This window comes from Euprymna scolopes, chromosome 2, assembly GCF_053919585.1.
Source record: "Euprymna scolopes isolate OS-2025 chromosome 2, ASM5391958v1, whole genome shotgun sequence".
Classification (NCBI taxonomy): Eukaryota; Metazoa; Mollusca; class Cephalopoda; order Sepiida; family Sepiolidae; genus Euprymna; species Euprymna scolopes.
In genome coordinates this window covers 113,346,699-113,367,440 of record NC_136483.1, presented here as the reverse complement: position 1 = coordinate 113,367,440, position 20,742 = coordinate 113,346,699, and the positions used below count along the sequence as shown (strand labels likewise).

The 20,742-nt window shown below is 33.8% G+C and overlaps 1 protein-coding gene across 1 annotated transcript in view; it reads right to left on the bottom strand.

Moving 5' to 3' along the window:
- The window catches only part of LOC145294250 (uncharacterized), a 616,471-nt gene that overhangs the window by 524,661 nt on the left and 71,068 nt on the right, over nucleotides 1–20,742 (bottom strand). Inside the window, exon 2 of the mRNA XM_080141354.1 lies at nucleotides 16,060–16,148. Coding sequence (XP_079997480.1) covers nucleotides 16,060–16,148 — 89 coding nt within the window. The remainder of the gene's footprint in view (nucleotides 1–16,059; nucleotides 16,149–20,742) is intronic.

Below are 20,742 nucleotides of genomic sequence, written 5' to 3'. Positions count from 1 at the left end.
ACGAAGCTCGATGCAAAACTGCACACTTGGGTCAACTCTTTTTTGTATTGATTCATCATCGCCTATCAAGTTCACTCGGGGATAAATGTTAATGAGCCTGTCAAATGGACGGTGAGAAGAGCACCGTAAGAATTAGGAACGACCTGTAAAACTGGGCCGAATTTGATTTTTTTTTTTTTCATGACGACGGCCCAAGAACAAATTTGCTCACATTGGACTTGAAATCAAGAATATTGCAGTAAGTTGGTAAAAATAGATATCATACGCATAATACAATAAGAACAACCATGTAAAACAAAAAAAAAGCAAGGTTTTATTTTGAAGTTTGAGAGAAAAGCAAATATGTAAAAATTAAATGAAAGTTGGATGCATTTTTTTTTCAGACGGTCTGTGGAATTGCATAAACTGATGAAGCATCTCCGAGAATACAAGCGATATTTCGCATATCTTAAAAATATGTCATAAATTTGGCAACAATAATTGTTTGGTGGAATCATTGAATACTTCTTTCAATAAGTAGTATATATATATATATATATATATAGCAGAAATGGTAATTAATAAAAACTGAAGAAAATGCTCAATACTGTTCTAGGGCAAATATGCGTTTTATTTTTTATTACCGTATCTTTCTGTTAAGTTAATTATTGTTTCAGCTACCCGGCCGTTTTTTGGCCGTCTGTAGCTTCCTCAGACTTTTACAGGCTCATTAACATTTATCCTCGAGTCTTCATAACGAACATTTCTGTAAAAGTCTGAGGAAGCTAAAGACGGTCAAAAAAACAGCCGGGTAGCTTAAACAATAATGTAACTTAACAGGAAGATACGGTAATAAAAGATAAAACGTATATATATATATATATATATATATATATATATATATATATATATATATATATATATATATATTAGTGTTGGGATGATTAATCGGAATCGGGAATCGGAAAGATCCGAGCTTTTTGGGGTATCGGAATCTAAAAATATTGAGTCTATTTTCCGATGTCAAAACCTATTCCATTTAATCATCTTTTTTTTTATTTGATTCTGGTTTAAGAAACATCTCCCACTGCTTGTAGTAATAATAAAATAATTATATTTACTGATTTAAACTTCCAGTATGACTAACATCTTTAGATCACCCCCTCACATGTGTGTTTTTACGTTTAAGAAAATATATACACATTTATGATGCGTTTTTACAGTAATCAGGGCAAAATAGCTCTTTTATAGTTAAATATTTAGAGATTTATAAAGAATCGAAATCGGAATCAGTAATTGTACCGGAATCGGAAAAATATTGGAATCGTCCCATCACTATTATATATATATATATATATATATATATATATATACACACACATATATATATATAGTGTGAGTTATAAAAATATATATGACAATTAAGCTACACAGATATTCCACGTTTCATTCTCCTGAGAATTCGTCAGGCTAATATATATATATATATATATATATATATATATATATATATATATATACTAGCAGATCGGCCGCCGTAGCCAGTTCGTAAAATATGCATATATTTTAATTAACGCAGATTTGCATAAACAGAAATACCTTAGATATTAAAGGTAACTTTAAATTCCATTAAATAAATGAAAAAAATCGGAAAGAAACTGAAACACGTGCATGCGAGTATTATGTTTTTTTCTAAACAGTTCACAGTTCATTTCTTGTAAGTATAAGAAATATTGGAGCTAAGATCGAAATGAAAACCTGAAGACACTGAGTCAAGTACGATAACCAATAGGTCTGCTTGACACGTTCTTTAAGAGGTGTTTTCAAATCTAGTCAAACTCAACATGAGTAAGCTGTCATATGAAAGTTTGCGCATGCATAGTTGTTAAACAGTTTACAAACAGATAAAAATCCGATGACCAAGTATAAATATTTTCAATTTTGACCCCTTTACTGTCCTTTTTCCGAATCAAACCCGATTAAAAAGTGTCCCAGATGTCTGAACGTCCTGTATACCAAATTTCAAGTCTGTAGATCGAAAATTCACAGAGTAGATAGGTTGAGAATTGTTCTTACACACACAAACGCGCGCGCGCATTCTCAGTTTTATATATAGACTAGTGCCCGCCAATAATACATGGAAACCGGTTTGGGTCTTCTGCCAGTTGTGGAAGCTTGAGATAGGTTGGGAAGGTTCTGATTGGAGACGTCGGTAAATTTGGTATCGGAAGTGAAGAACTTTCACCTTTTCAATTAGGAAGAAATGTTGTACTCCTTCTGTTTGGCAAAGAACCCACCCACCCCTTTCTTTCGAAGGTTGTTAAGTTGCATCAGTGAATACGGCTTATGAATTATTCATTATTCCGATTGGCCGCAGACCAATCTAGTTTTAGCTGTTGATGGGTGCGGGAGGTGGAGGAGGAGGAGTAGGAGGGGTGCGTCCCGTCCAAGAGAAACGTACCGAGATAGATAACTGGCTTCCTTTCTACCATCTTAACATCCCTTGTTGGAATCCGCAGCATCGTTGATCATCCCTTCATTTCCCCTCTTTCTTTCTCTATCTTCCCTCCCCTTCACTCTCTCTCTATTTATCTTTTTCTTTTTCTCTCTAGTTGGTCTGTTTATTGAGTTCACATTACTTGTTGGTTTCTCCTCGATATTCCAGATGCCAAACTGTTTTCGTTAAGTTTTAGTCCTTTCTCCTCTTTAGCATGACCATTCCGTGAGAAAAGCACAGTCATGTTTTGGAGAGAGAAAGAAAGAGAGAAAGAGAGAGAGAAAGAGAGAGCGAGAGAGAGAGAGAGAGAGAGAGACAGACAGACAGACAAGATAAGAGAGAAAATAAGGTAATTAATCCACCTCTAATTGATGACAGTTCCATGGAAAAGCAAAATCGTGTTTTGGAGAGAGAGAGAGAGAGAGAGAGAGAGAGAGAGAGGGGGGGGGAGAAAGGGGAGAAAGAACAGAGATAGACAGATATACCGACAAGATGAGAGAAAATAAGCTCATTTAACCACGTCTAATTCATGACCGTTCCATAGAAATCCTGTTTAGGAGAGAGAGAGAGAGAGGGGGGGGGAGAGAGAGGGGGATAGAAAAGAGATGGAAATAGAGAGAGGGGGTGAGAGAGAGAGGGGGGGTCGGAAATAGAGAAAGAACAGGGACAGACAGATAGATAGACAGACAGGCAGATACACCGACAAGATGCGAGAGAAAGTAAGGTCCTTTATCCACCTCTAATTCATGATCGTTTCATGAAAAAGCACAATCGTGTTATCGAGAGAGAAAGAGTGATAGAAAGAGATAGAGGAAGAAAACGATAGAGAGGGGAAAAGAGAGAGATGGAGGAGGGGAAAAGAGAGCTAAGAGAGAAAGTAAGGTCTTTTATTTACCTCTAATTTATGATCGTTCCATGGAAAAGTACACTCGTGTTATGGAGAGAGAGAGAGAGAGGGAGAGAGAGAGAGAAAGAGAGAATGAGAGAGCGGTAAGGAAAGAAAGGTAGAAAGAGCAGAGATAGACAGACAGATAGATAGATATACCGACAAAATGAGAGAGAAACTAAGGTCCTTTATACGCACCTCTAATTCATGACCGTTCCATGGAAAAGCACAGTCGTGTTTTTGAGAGAGAGACAGAGAGAGACAGATAGAGAGAGAGAGAGAGAGAGAGAGAGGGGGGGGAGAAAGAGAAAGGGAAAGACAGACAGGCAGACAGACATAAAGACACAGAAACAGACTGACATCCTGAAAGAGAGAAATTAAGACGGTATAAGAAATATATAAATTAAGAGATGAGATAAAAAAAGCAAGTAAAAGATGAGAGAGAGAAAGAGAAAGAGAAAAAAAAGAGAGAGAGAGAACAAACTGGAGGATGAGAGACAAAGAAAGTCAAATGAGATCAGAGAAAGTGTACGAAATGACAAGAGAGAAAGCGAGTAAGTAAAGATGAGAAGAAAAAAATAAAGAGAATACGAGAGAGAGAGAGAGAGGAAGAGAGAGAGAGGGGGAGAGGGAGAGATAGTAAAAGATTATTATAAAGAGGAAACTAAAGAAGATGAGAGAGAAGTTAATAAAAACTAAGTAAAAGAGATGAAGGAGATGAAGTTAGAGATGGAGGGAGGAAAAGCGTATAAAGATCGCCAGAAAGCGAACAAGCGGGATGGAAATAGATAGAGATGGTTTCCAGATGTAGCAAATCCCCCTCCTCTCTTTCGATGTCTCCTCCTCCCCCTTCTTCTGTCTACCGCGCCCCGTCTACTACCACGTGCCAGTTCTCATTTTACCGAACATTGACCGTGAAATGGAGCTCTGCAATAAACGAAACCGTATAGCTCATTAAAAGCATTGGTATGGAGGAGTCACTCATTCGTACTCGATGTTGAGTGAAACCTAGTTGACCTTACAGTTCTCCCGTTATCCCTGACGTCATGCATTTTCATCAGGTTTTAATACGAAGCAATGGATATTTTTTAGCCGGCGCAAGTGTCTATTCTAGAAGCTTCCGATTGAAAACTCAACTACGAAGTGTGTTTGCAAAGTAACGGGACTGGGTTACTTGTGTGTTATAAATGAAAAAGAGAATAACAAATTCTGTTCTAATCTAACATAGACGACTCTCCTAACTATGTCAGCCGTAGAATCGTTAACAGCAAAACCCTTACTTCAATACTTCTATATTTTGTACAAATAAACTCTAGTTTCCGGACAGGGATTTTTATCCTTGGCCCACAAAATCAACAGAGATTAGACTATTCCTGTAATGATCCGGTGTCTGTTGATTTTACGGTGGGAGTTTAGTTCTGTACAGTTCTAGGAGGTCCACCCTCCCAGGCTTTACTTCTCTCTTTGAGAAGAGGTAAGTTTATTACTAGGCCTATGATAACAGAATATTCTTTTTATTGTTTTGACTCTCGAGTATATATCCGTTATCTTTTTTTTAATATGTTTTTATATAGACTGATGTGGTTCTCGGTTGATTAACTGTGTTAATATCTTGTCGGATATATATATACTCGAGAGTCAGAAGAATAAAAAGAATATGATGTTGTCACAGTCCTATTTATTACTAATCGCCTGAGTCGCACTTAGTAGGGAATGCTTATGCCACTACGCACTGGGCGCTGACTTCCCAATCCCACTTTTCGACCCTGGTGTCTAAGTTCTTGCAGTGGGAAAGAACTAAACAGAAAAAAAAAAACTAGTCTATACTAGTGATAGTACGATTCAAATACTATTCTTATTCTTCTACAATTATCAATTCTGCTGTAAATTTCCGACTCCGAGACGAGTATAGATTCTGATTCCGATTCTAAAATCGCATATAAAGTAGAATTTCATGTTAAACGTGAATGGCTTTTAGCGAAGAATTTTCATCTACTTTAGCCATAAATTTTTTAAAATTTTACTTAATGATTTCTGCTTATTTATTCACCCAATATTTTGATGAACTCATTGTGTGATTATCAGCTATACTTTTCACTTGTGCCATTTTACCGGTGTTATTTTGATCAGGATATTTGGTGTTCCATTTTTACGTATATTCATTATTATAATCTATGAATTTTAGTTTTATTGATAGTTTAAAATCGGTAAATAATTAGCATTTTATCATTACTATTAGCAATAGAAAATTCAGTTTTAAGCAAAATAATATATATATATATATAATAAATTCCACAGCCAAACAACGTCGCAGCCCACAAGAGCCATGACAGTAAAGAACTGAAAGTCCCAGACTCGAGTTTCGCCCTCATTTGGGCTCATCAGTTAGACACATCCGAACTCAGGATTCGAAACTCAAGCCTCTTGCATGCAAGGCAAGCTCTCTACCAACTGAGCAAACGCCCTGCACACAAAGAAAAAATCATATATATATATATATATATATATATATATATATATATATATATATATATTATTTTGCAAAATAATATATATATATATTATTTTGCTTAATTTGCATAACTATTTAAACCGTTTATAACAAATTAATATTTTGCGTTATTCATTTGTAAGTTTATGTTACTAATTTTCATATATATATATATATATATATATATATATATGTGTGTGTGTGTGCGTGTGCGTGTGCGTGTGCGTGTAATTGTTTCGTCGTTATTAACAGTGTCTACTTGAAGTGATTTAATATAAAGCGACCAATTATTAAAACGTATCTTAGAATATCAGGTTCGTTGTTTTTTTTTTTACACTCGATTTATATTAAAGATATCTAATGAAAGTTAAAAAATTTCAAAAGAATACTTAGAGCTAGATAAATATCCACCGAGTAGCAGGTAGATACTTGCTTTTATCTACAAATCTGAGTAGGATAAACTAGAGCGCTACAAAGAGCCACAAGAGTGTGTTATTAGATGTTAAACGATGTGCCCATTATTTAGCAGATGAAAGGTGGGGGTGGGGTAAATAAAAGTATTTAATGAACCACTTGTGCCCCCGAATCCCATATTACCATTCTTATTGTCGTTTCTATTATTTTCAAATTATAAATGAAATAAAGTTAAACGTTGTATTTCAGTTTTATGGATACTAAGCGCGAACGCAAACCCCGACTTATATTTTCAACTTCTTGGTCAAAATAGATTTTATATCAATGCGAAACCAAATGCAATAATTGCAAAAGACTAAGTTTATAGTAGTGATGGGACGATTCCAAGATTTTCCCGGATTCCGATACAATTCCTGATTCCGTACTAAATTCCCGATTCCGATACAATTACCAATTCCGATTCTTTATAAATCTTCAAATATTTAATAATAGAGTTGTTTATATTATTTAATTGGAATTCATTCACTCGGTGCCTCCAATCGTCACCAGGAGCGATTGTTGTTGTTGTCATCATAATTTCCTGAACGAATTTTCGTTGAACTGATGGAACTTGCTACTAAATCAGTTTCCTTTAGTTTCAACAACATTATGTACCGGCAAATTGACGGGATATCTATGGGTAGCCCTCTTGGTCCTTCGCTAGCCAACATTTTCGTTGGATTTTTGGAAAACGAATCATTTTCCAAAATTATTAAGCCAGCATTCTATACACGCTACGTTGATGATACTTTTGCATGCTTTCCCTCACGGAGTGAAGCTGAACAGTTTCTTCGTCTTCTTTGCAACCTGCATCCATTGTTACAATTTACTATGGAGGTTGAGGACTGTGGCTCTCTCCCATTCCTCGACGTTCGTGTTTCTAAAGTTGGTACTACGTTTGAGACCTCCGTATATAGAAAACCTACATTTACAGGGCTCTATCTTAATTGGTTTTCCTTTGCCCCTCAGTCTAGAAAAATAAACCTCATTAGCGCTCTTACGCATCGTGCACTTATGATTTGTTCACCAAACCGTCTTGATACGGAACTTGTGGAAATCACAAATATTTTTCTTAGCAATGGATATCCCATAAATATAATAAAATCTACTATTGAACGTAAAATTACTACATTTAATAGTGTTAAACGTATTGGTCCATCACGGTGTCCCATTTATTTAAAATTACCATGGTTGGGTCCTAAGGATTTATTCTGCTACTCAACGTTGTTTTCCAGCTACTATGCTTAGAGTAGTTTACACAACTCGAACCTTTTTCTCTTCTTTTCGTAAAGATGTTTTGCCAACCATTCAAAAGAATTCTGTTGTTTATAAATTTGTTTGTCAGTGTGGAGCTGACTACGTTGGCAAAACATCCCAAAGACTAGAAATGAGAATATCCCAACATATCCCTCGGGATATTCGACTACACCAGGTTTCGAGAACATCCGGGCACTCCCAAGCTCATGAGTCCGCCATTGGTAATCACCTGTTGAGTATAAATAGGTGTTCCGATCAATATTCCGATGGGTGGTTTTCTGTTTTATACAGTGCGAGGTCGAACTATCATCTCAATATCATTGAGGCGTTAGTTATTAACAACTCTCGACCTAGCCTGTGTAGACAAAAGATTTTGAAACATCAGTTGGAGATATTCATTGATTTAAAACCACCTGAACAGTGAGATATATATATATATATATATATATATATATATATATATATATATATATATATATATATATATATATATATATATATTTTCACTGTTCTTCCAACTGAAACCAAATTCCCTTCTTCCCTCATTCGTTTCTTAGTTTTTAATTTATCATTCTGACGTTTCCTCTTAGAGGGTCAGACGATAAGGCCTTAAGGAAATTTTAATAATTTCACCTGCCCATTTCTTGTTTTTTGGTATTTAAATTAAATTATGTTTCCTCTGAAATTTCTCCTTCCATTTTGCTGTACCAAAAATTTACTTATATATATATATATATATATATATATATATATATATATATATATATATATATATATATATATATATAGGGAGAGAGAGAGAGAGAGAGAGAGAGAGAGAGATAGAGAGATAGAGAGAGAGAGAGACTGACAGACAGACAGAGGTAAGGCTTTTTTATTACGGGCTATTGTAAAGAAGAACTCGCTATTCATTTTAATTAGCCACTATAAACAAAAAAAGGGTGGGAGAGGAATTCGAGTTTTAATCAATTTAATCTTATCATCTGCTTTCAGAAATTGATTGGTCCGTTTCTCGTGTTTTGACTTCAATTGAACGAAAAACAAATAAACGGCGCAGGAAAATAAAAAACAGCAACGAAAGAGAGAAAAGGGAGAGAAAGAGATAAATAAATATGGGGGAGGGTAAGAGATAAGATTTGTTGGCCAGATGGCGGCAGACATTCCAACAATTGGAGTCTATAATTCAAAAACAGAGAACGCGACTGTGTCGAGCTGTGCAAAGTCATACACAAATAAATAGCCAGATGTACAATTTCTTTCGACTTTAAAATTAGCCAGGCTGAAATTGGAATTGTTTATACACTAGCGACTCACTTTTTATCAAGATGAAAACACAGTCGAGTATAAGTTGATGAAACGTGTTATGAGAGGATTAAAAATTATGTATATAATGAACAGATTTATTTTTTATTACGGTATATATGTAATTCTTGACATTCTTTGAAAACGATCATGTTCTAGTCTACAGGGATGCAAACAAAGATGCTCTAATCTGAAATTAAGTACTGTCTACTAAGCTTCAGACCCTGCCTCATCAACACAATATGGCATATTTGTTTTAATAGCACTTCATCGAAATTTGTTTTGATGATCTCATCGCACTCGTACCTTCTTCAACATAAATGCCCCCGACAAACAAAACTAGCAGCAACATTTCGCCATTTGTCACTGTAGAATTTCCTAAATGTCGGAATGTTTTCTACTCTAACAGCTCGTTTCCTGGAACCGCATGCCTTTAGAGTTCCCTCTCTGATCTTTATCACAATATTCTTTTATGTTTCAGCGTTTGACGTGAACAAACATACATCTCCCCCCTCTCTCTGTATATATATATATATATATATATATATATATATATATATATATATACTAATTTATAATATATATATGGAGATTAAGCTGCACTAAATATTCCGCGTTTCATTCACTCTAGGATTCTTCAGGCTTATGCCTGGAGCGGAAATATTCAGTGTAGCTTAATCGCAATATATATTTTATAAATTACTAACTAGCTCTAACTACGTATTGAGCACTTTTGAAGTAAATACTTAAAGTTTACGCACAACTTTATACTTTCGTGTATTAATTTTATGAGTAAATGAAGTAGTTATATATATATATATATATATATATATATATATATATATATATATATCACTCTAAAAGTCGAGTAGAACATCCACAAGTTCTACAAATACGAAGTTTTTGGAGAAAACAAACTTTGCTCATGGAAACTCAGTTTGTCGTGATGCACACAAGAAGGAAGGAAAGTTCTTTTCACTTATGATGGCAACACGAGTTCTTCGTGTAAATGTTTTACCAGGAAGAATCCAAGATTGAAGCTCAGTCGAGCAACATCCATGGAAACAACGATCAAGTGGAGTCAGTCCAGCAAAGTCTCTTCTATGAGAGAAAAAATGCGGAGAAGAGAAAAGATCACCACCCACTAGATGGTAAATTGAATATTGTGTAAGGTAAAATAGGGAAATCTGAGCCACACCAATCAGCTATTACCAATTTTTAAAAATTTTAAGTTCTGTTCAGAGTCAAAAGCAAAAGAAACAAGTGAAGCATGCATGCCCCTTCCGTGAGTGCACAGTGAACGAGGCATAAAAATGACTAAGTCCTTCATTTGATACCCTCCCTATTTAGACCCAAAAGGCCTCGAGGCCTTAACATATTTAAATTTGAGTCCAGCACCATGCAAAACTGCTAAATAGACATACACAGAAAATTTTGGATAATTATGGTAAAATAGTCCCAAAACTGAAATGTTTTAATTAGCCCTAAAAGAGCCCCTAGGGCACACACAAGAGTTATCGCGAAGTATTGAAAAACAAAATTATATAGAAATCAGTTAGTTACAACTTTTCAGAAAGTTTTATAAAAATCCAAGGCATCAATTTTTTTAATAAGCACAAAAGTTTCAATTTTAGCCATTTTAACTCGATAGAGTTATAGGAACACGATAGAGCGAGGGAAACAACCTGAGTTTTCCCGGATACTCCCTTCTGTTTCTTTTTACTCATATCATGTTTAATATTTGAGCAAAATTTCAATAATTTTCAAAACGTTGTTATTGAGAAAAGTGCGGATGGACGAACGGACGGACGGATAAAGGTGAATTTACAGGTCCGCCATCCTTTTGTCGAGGGACGAATAGTAATTGAGTTATGGAGAGGATGTTCACTTTCAAAAATAAGGAATGAGGATGCCAAGAGCAAACATAAAAGTGTGGAGTTTATGTTGTTTATCTTATGTTTTTAGGTTGTTTATCACCCTACCGCGTCGAGATGATGTGACAAAAGCGCCAGGAAAGTGTGATTTAAAACTTTAGCACCCTAAAAAAAGAGTACTTTGGACTTCAAAATTGCATAAGCAGCCCCGATAGAGACGCCTTATCCGATTAGCAATAAACTAGCCTCGTTCTTAATTGGAAAAAGCATGACCTAAGGATGGTAGAACTCTTAAAACTGCACATGATTAAGGCCATACTTCAGTCAACATTGAACGAACCACTTCAACAATGGTTTATATTCTGTTATTCTTAGTGCCCAGGGAAATCTCATGACTTAGTATCCAAGAGTATCTCTATTACGGAAAAGTAAAATGGGGCAGGAGTCACTCAATTAGTAAACCATTTGGATTTGAGACCAAAGCCCGGATAGTCTTCGAAAGACACGAACTTGCTGGTCAAAAAAAAAAAAAAAAATTGGCAGAAATGCGGTTTCAAACCTATTCGAGACAGATCGATCGAACGAGGAACGGAGTTATTTTTTTATATATAGTTGATAGGACGCATCTGACTTAATGCGTACGGACGGACGACACGTCTTATGGAGATACATAGACGCACCGAATAAAATCTAAATAAGCAATAAAACACACAAAAGAAAAAAAGGGATATAAACACAGACAACGTTAGCTGATAGGGCGGGGTGCAAGTTTTGGGGTGCCAGTTTGATGGGGGGGGCGACTTTTTATCAATTGGTGTCAGTAGTCGAAAGATAGGAACGTTTTCACGTGATCTGAACCAATGAAATAACCTCCTAACAGGCAACCAGATGTGAGTAATGTGTGTGTGTGTGTATATATATATATATATATATATATATATATATATATATATATAGGGGGGGGAAGGAAGAGAAAAGGAGAGAGAGAGAGAGGACGGGCAAGGACAGAAAAGTGTAGATAGAGGCAGAAGGAAGAGAGAGGAGTAATAGTTGAATGCATATATAAGTAAAAAAAAAAAAAAGAACTTAAAAAAATAAACAAACAGAAAACCCATATCACTTTAACAATGACGGACACATAAACAAGCGATAAAACGGCATTCTCTTCCAAATCGACGTCCAGAAAATACAAGGCCGTCTTTTCAAATAATCCATGTTATCAATTCTCTGCATTGCCGACATCTTGAGACGGAGAGCTCCATATCCAAAACAAACTTTCAACCCTTTGTTTCACTCAACGGGTTGTCTGAGACCCGGATTAATTACAAGTGCTTGTTTGTTTGGCACCAGACAGATGGAAGGGCGATGTATTATAAAATTGTTTTTAGTCCGGAAGGGTTTTCCCTGTTTGAATAATGAAGATAATAAAAAGTCAACATGTCAGGGTTGGAAAGGTCATCCTCTAAGAACTATGCAAAACCACTGCAGTTTGATCATGCAATCAAATTGCATGAGTACGATCCCGAAGCAAAGACGGGCTCTTGCCATGAATATGATACAATGAAGGCCCACAAACTGAAGTTCAGTTGAGCACAATCCATGGAAATAAGGATAGAGTAGAGAAAACATAACACTGCCTCATCTGTGAGAAAGGGGCATTAGAGAACGAAAGGGATAGTCTTGCATTAGACATACAAAACGAAAAGACACAGGGGAATTTCCCTACTCTTGGATAGAGTGACAAATATTCTTTAACCCAGTAGGTATAGAACTGTTTACTGAGCTCCATCCCCTGTCCCTCAACACAATATAGCATCTCTGTGCTTGTTTTAATAGTAATTCTACAGATTTTTTTATGATATTATCGCACTCGTACCTTCCTCAACATAAATGCCCCCCCGACAAACCAAACTAGCAGCAACATTTCGTAATTTGTCATTGTAGAATTTGTTATTGCAGTATTTGTTATTGTAGAATTTGTTATTGTAGCATTTGTCATTATAATATTTGTCATTGTAGAATTTGTCATTATAGTATTTGTCATTGTAGAATTTGTTATTATAGTATTTGTCATTGTAGAATTTGTTATTGTAGGAGTCATTATTGTAGAATTTGTTATTGTAGCATTTGACATTGTAGTATTTGTCATTATAGCATTTCTCATTGTAGAATTTGTCATTGTAGAATCTATCATTGTAGAATTTGTTACTGTAGCATTTGTCATTATCGCATTTGTCATTATAGCATTTGTCATTGAGAATTTGTTATTGTAGAAATTGTTATTGTAGAATTTGTCATTGTAGCAGTTTTCATTATAGTATTTGTAATTGTAGAATTTGTCATTGTAGCAGTTTTCATTATAGTATTTGTTATTGTAGCATTTGTCATTGTAGCATTTGTCATTGTAGAATTTGTTACTGTGGCATTTGTTATTGTAGAATTTGTTATTGTAGAATTTGTCATTGTAGCATTTGTTATTGTAGAATTTGTTATTGTAGAATTTGTTATTGTAGAATTTGTCATTACAGTATTTGTCATTGTAGCAGTTTTCATTACAGTATTTGTCATTGTAGAATTTGTCATTGTAGCAGTTTTCATTATAGTATTTGTCATTGTAGAATTTGTCATTGTAGCATTTGTCATTGTAGCATTTGTCATTGTAGCATTTGTCATTGTAGAATTTGTCATTGTAGAATTTGTCATTGTAGAATCTGTCATTGTAGAATTTGTCATTGTAAAATTTGTCATTGTAGAATTTGTAATTGTAGAATCTGTCATTGTAGAATCTGTCATTGTAGAATTTGTCATTGTAAAATGTCATTGTAGAATTTGTCATTGTAGAATCTGTCATTGTAGAAGTTGTCATTGTAGAAGTTGTCATTGTAGAAGTTGTCATTGTAGAATTTGTCATTGTAGAATTCATAATTGTAGAATTTTTCATTGTAGAATTTGTCATTGTAGAATTTATCATTGTAGAATTTATCATTGTAGACTTTGTCATTGTAGACTTTGTCATTGTAGAATTTACAATTGTAGAATTTCTAAATGCCGGAAAGTTTTCTTCTCTAAAATTTCTTTTCCTGGAAACCGTACACCTTTAGAATTCACTCTGTGCTCCGTATTAACATGCAAAACTTAAAATGTAAGTGAACAAATAAAATATTGCCGCTTAACCTTCCATTTAGCTGACCGCCATACATATGAGCCATATCACAATATTCTCTTATGTTTCAGTGGTACTATTCCTTTTGTTTGTACGTAAACAAAGAAACAAACAAACACACACACACTATATATATATATATATATATATATATATATATATATATATATATATATATATATATATATAGCATAATTGCGTTGATACACCGGTTCTCGTCGAATTAGCGAAGTTGAGCCTGGTTAGTACCAGACGGATGACCATTTGGGAATTCCAGGTGGTGTATTTGCTCTCCGCTTATCTCGGCATTGTCTCAAGTCGTCCTATACATACACTTCACTTATCACTTGTATTTAACAATGGAACAATGCCGACCCACGAGAGATATTTTTTGGGATTGCGCACCTCTTGCTACAAAAAGTTTCACGCGGTGGCAGCCTTTCGTTGGTATCCATAGTCTGCCAAAGACTGAAGGAGCCTTATTATAAATATATATATATATATATATGTGTGTGTGTGTGTGTGTGTGTGTGTGTGTGTGTGTGTGTGTGTGTGTGTGTGTGTGTGTGTTGGGTTGAGCATGTTGGGATGTGATATACAAATTACCATTAGCATATTAAGCGTTACGGTTAGAAGCTCCAACTGTCGTTTGGGCGGCCGGGTTTCGATCATGTCTTGAGGTCTTTGCTTGTCTAGCCGCATTGATGAGCTGTGAAACAGCGAAATAGTACTGCATGTGGACGACTATATATATATATATATATATATAAATATATATAATTCGATGTTCACGAGTTAAAAAAAGATGCAGTTGAAGAAGCTTAGGAATTAATAAAAGAACCGAGTTGAAAACATTCGTCCGAATAATTAAATAAATACAAAAGTTATTTTGTAATTGTATTTTATAATTACAAAATATTCCACTAAATGAAACCAAAATGTGTGAAATTTATAGGCAGGAGTTCTATTGATATTTTTTAAATGTATTTTTATTCTGCACATTTTGTTTAATACCTTTTTAAGGTAAAACTTTAGCAATTAAAATAACTTGTTAAATCAGTTGTCATCCGCCTATAGGTTGCAAAACTTAAAAAAAAAAAAAAAAACATTATTAATAATTTTACCTCTCCTCTTCCTCCTCCTACTACTACAACAATTACTGTGTCAATTTTTCGAAATTTCGCTGGTTTAGTCTAACGTATGCATACACGGAGCGTTCTATACGAGAAAATCAACTTAACAAACAAGTTCCCTTACGATAGAGGTTAAGCGACTTGAATCTGATCAATACTAAATGGGTGACCATTTGTGAATATTAGGTGTTGTATGTGCTCTCTGCATATCTCGACGTTGTTTCTAGTTATCCTGGACCCAGGACTTCTATTTGCCACTGGAATCAAACAGTAGCGATTAAGGAGGGGTGGTTAGGGATCAAGCAGCTGCTTCTTTCACAATTAAGTCGGTAGTAACCTTTACAGTGTGTATCCATTGTTTCTTAAGACGGAACAGAGGCCATAATTGCTTGCCATAAAGCGTTACTCTTCTACTAAGTAATTATCAGGAAGATTATGCTGAATCATTAAACAGATAAAAAATAATATATCTAGAATTCAGGTTATTCTACTAATGTTGTCTTGAAATACGACAGCGTTGAGTCTTCAACCATATGTGAGGATTGAAAAACTTAATGCTAACTATTTTACGGGCGGGCTTCACACATATCAACGACTAAAGTCAAGGAGAAGCTTCCCCATTCATGCCTCTAATAACATCTAAGAACTAGAAACTACACCAGAAAGCTCGAGAATTCCTCTACTGCTATTAATTTAGGACCCCCCTTCCTGGAGCCTCCATTCCTTCAACGAAGGGTATATCGCCTTCTCTGGCCGATAATTATACAGCTACTACACTTTTGTCTTTAATTCAACGCATCAGAACTTGAGAACAGTTGTGAGTAACGATGTGGTCAATCCATTCGCGGAAATGAAATCATTTCGATGGGAGGAAAAATATTAAAATCGTTGAGAATGTTTGACTATGAACTCGTTGTGACTTGAAAAATCTACAAATAGAAAAAACATGAACGAGAAAAACAAGTAAACAAAAAGGAAAGGTTCTGGGTAGTGGAGAGGGCGTATATAAATCGGATTTACTTACCTCCAGTAATGTGGAGAATAACCCGGACATAGTTCTCCACATTTCTGGCATATTTTGCCTTTATCCGTTGTCTGGAAAGCGTCAGGATTCTGAAATAGAAAACACATTCGAATCAGTATGTCACACACACACACACACACACAATATATATATATATATATATATATATATATATGTATATATATTAACCTCTAAGATATTTCTCTATTGTATATCTCCATTATTATATAAAAGTCACTTTGTGCATGAGTTCCTTCCCCATAGGTTTCGAAACGGTTGAGCCTATCGTTTGCAATTTTCACACAAAGCTAATTTATATATCTAGTGTTCCTAGATATGTTTTGTATAGAAATTCACCCGATAAGTATTAAAAAAATCGAAAAAATCCGATCTTATATTATAGTCGTTTTTCCTTATAGATAAAATAAAAGAATTTTCACTGGGGAATATTTTACATTACACCGATCAAAAATACAAACAATACCGGAACGAATACAATCTCCAAAAACCATTCTTCTTAAAAAACAGATTTATTATCATCTGGTAGATTATTATGAATAACTATTTAGATATTTCGGCCAAATTATTGCACGTAAGTTTCTGTGTATTCATATACATATATATATGTATACATATATACATACACATATATACATATATATATATTATACATATATAAAAACACATATATACATACATATATATGTATAAATATATACATACACATATATACATACATATATATGTATACATATATACATACACATATATACATACATATATATGTATACATATATACATACACATATATACATACATATATATATGCATACATATATACATACACATATATACATACATATATATATATGTATACATATATACATACACATATATACATACATATATATATGTATACATATATACATGCATATATACTATATACTACATATATATACATACATATATACATACATATATATACATGCATATACACATGCATATACATGCATATATACTATATACATACATATATATGCATACATATATATACATACATATACTCAGACATATACATGCATATATACATACATATATACATATACATGCATATATACATACATATATATACATACATATATATACATACATTTATATACATATATGATGATTGCAACGTCTTGTCAAACGAGTGCCACTCCCTCAGAGATTTAAAATCCATGAGCCCAAATGCCTGAGGGAGTATCTATACAAAGATGATGTTACAGAGTCTTAGCTTTGTACGACAGCTAAGTCTCTCTCTCGGTTCAACATGTTGAGATCCAGCAACAAGCAAGAGCAAGATTGCTAGCAACAAATTAAACTGCAGACCAGCTTAATGCGGGTACTGGTCTCCCGCTTTATTGTTCTTAAATCAGAGATTTGTTTCTCCTAGAAAGGTTGCCTTCACCACGGCTTACGGGAGCCCTCTCCACCCCAATACACATATACACACACACAAATATACACGGTGCTAGTTAGCCGTTCACCCAGAAAAAGAGTTCATTCGCCCTTTGGAAGGTCTTGTTTTTAATCCTCCAGGGAGATTAGCCGCCCTCCTCACCAAACAAGTCTGGTGGGGGAACCAGTTTAGTCGCCGGTGACCCGACCATGAGGCAGGTAGTACTGGGTTACATGGTACCAGTAGCACATGACATGACCTGACACATATATATACACATATATACATTCATATGTATACATACATATATATACACATATATACATACACACACACATGTATATATATACATATACATAATGCATACATACATACATACATACATACATACATTATATATATAATGTTTTAGGGCTGTTTCTGGAATTTTGTTTTTGCTGCTTGATAATAATCAACGAATTACGAACATTTTTCCTGATAAAAGCACATTAGATTGGAATTTCGCAGACCACACATTCGTTGAATAGCCGTTTTGTTCTCTCCTGCAAATCATTCAAGCCCAAACCATAAACACATTGCATACATTTTCTTTACAAGCAAAACTTTACGAAAAAAAAAAAAATAACAACCAAAGACTAAAACTAAGAAGAAAAAAAAACGCGCACCAATAAAGCCTTTTTAGTTGAAGGCCTAACTCAGTCCTTTTTCGTCTCTTACTCGTTCGCCTGTCTCATCAGTATTCCTTCTTTTACCTTTCTGTAAGGTCTTTCCAAAACATTCGATTTCTTGCTCAACAACACTTATTCCACACGTTGAAGTCAAGGTCAGAATAACAAACATATTTAAAGCCGTATCAATTCATGAATTATTAAATGTATTCAGAAGATTCGATTATCGACTCGAAAAAAAAAATCAATCAGCAATAACGATGGCCACGTTTAAGTGTGACTTTCCGAATGTGTAAATATTTGTACGAGAAAAAAACATATAAAATATATTATTATAACTTTCCAAAAATCACAAAAAGAATACGGAATGTAATTATGAGAAGCCTAATTGTTTATGTTCATATGACGATAATTTGATCAGTTATAATAAAAAAAATACGCAATCGTGTTTAAAAACAATCGAATCTTATGCATACATATATATATATACTTAGATGCATACATACATACACACACACATATATATAATGAAATAAAAAGATACAGTGTTTACCTGTAAATGGTAAACTTTAATCAAATGTAAATATGTATTTATATATAGATATTATAATCCCAACTAAATAAGAAAACTCAATACAGAAAAAATAGAGAGTAGAGTTTATTATAAGAGAAAGAAAATCAAAACTGTAAGTTTAAATTTACAATCAAATATATTGTTCGACTGAAATGCTCAAAACCAATTTTTTTTAAAAGTCCTTGTTCCGCAAAGTTTCAAAGAATGCTATTCTTGCTATTCTTCCCACAAGAGGACATAAAGAAATCAGCAAATTATATTTGTAGCAACGCTAGAATTTGCTGGTTGTGGCATTAAATGAAACAGCAATTTATTATTATCATAAATTGCAAAGATGTACAGGTCCTTTAAAAAAAACGAGTGAAAAAAAATGTAGGAAATGTAAAATATAATAATAACAAACCGGGCATAGCACTGCAGCTTGCATGAAGATTCTTTCAAGGTAATCCGAAAGGTGAAAATAATTATTTAGAAAGAATGAAATCCAAGTTTAAATCCAGTTGAATACAATTAGTCCGGTTGATTGTAAAATTGTAAATTTCAACTTACAGTTTTAATTTTCTTTCACTTATATATATATATATATATATATATATATGCATACACACACACATATATATACATGTATACATGCATATATACATACTCATAGATATACATATATATATATATGCTTATACATATATACACACGCGTACATAGACACACACACATATATATAGATATATACATACACATGTATATACATACGCATACACATATATACACATATACATACATACATACATGTATATATATACATGAGAGAGAGAGAGAGAGAGAGAGAAATTAATTGAAACTAATATGTGTCTTTATTCATATAAATTCCTATATTTTTTGTGTATTTGCATGCACAAGCTGTTATGCGTACATGGTCGTAATGTTGGCTCTATTTAAAGCCTTGTGCAAAGTGGGTAAAAAAAAGTCCAAATTAAAAATTCAGATATCCTCGATTTTTGATGAATTATAATAATAAACACTTTTGTAGAAATAAGAGAGAAATTCATAAATATCTCATATATTTGAGTTTCTTTGTAAAATTGTAAAAAAAAAAAAATATATATATATATATTAGAAGGCATATGTCATCCTTACACTTTATCATGCCAATATTTGCGATGTGCGTTTAATTTGATTCATAATAAATAGACAAAAAATCAAGCAAGACTTAGGTGGTCGTAATATGGGTTATATTTTGTATGTAGTTTTGGGTGGGAATGTTATGGGGATCGTTCATAAAACTTCGGATTGCAACAATCTTTGCAAAACTTTAGTGTAAGAAAGATATATGGGGATTGTAAACTAATAAATAATTTCAATATTTGAATTTCTTTAAAGTATTTATATGGTATAGTGTAAATAAAAAATAAAAACCACACTTGAAAATTCAAATATTTCTGATGTGCATGAATTTTGATCCATAATAAAAATATATTAAGCTAGTTCTAAGTCACCATATAAATAAAACTATGCATTCCGTTAGTCACAAGGATAAGTTCATTAGTTTAACCCCTTTCCTTTCTAATACAAATCATTGACGTAAAAAACACGAGCAAATTTGGTGTTGTCATAGGTTATGAGTCGGAATCTGTGGATATAACACTTATTATTGGGTAGTTTTTGGTAGTAGAATGGAATTGTTTTTAGCTTCTGTCATTAAACGGCTGTATGCCTTGTCTGGAGCCATTCCTATAAAAAGTCTTCTTGAATTTTTTTTTTCATGGCATCTTAAGTTTATGCTTTAAGTTGTAAACATCTTCTAGAATCAAAATAATTAGAAGAATTTTTATACCAACTAGAATATTGAGCTTTCGCATTATCATATCTTGACCTTTCGTAATGGGACAAAATTGGTACAACGTGTGTCTCTACGAGGAATTAACTATATCCGTACTACAGTGGTGTTTTTCATATTATTCTATAAGAATTAATATGTATGCAGGCACACACACACACACACA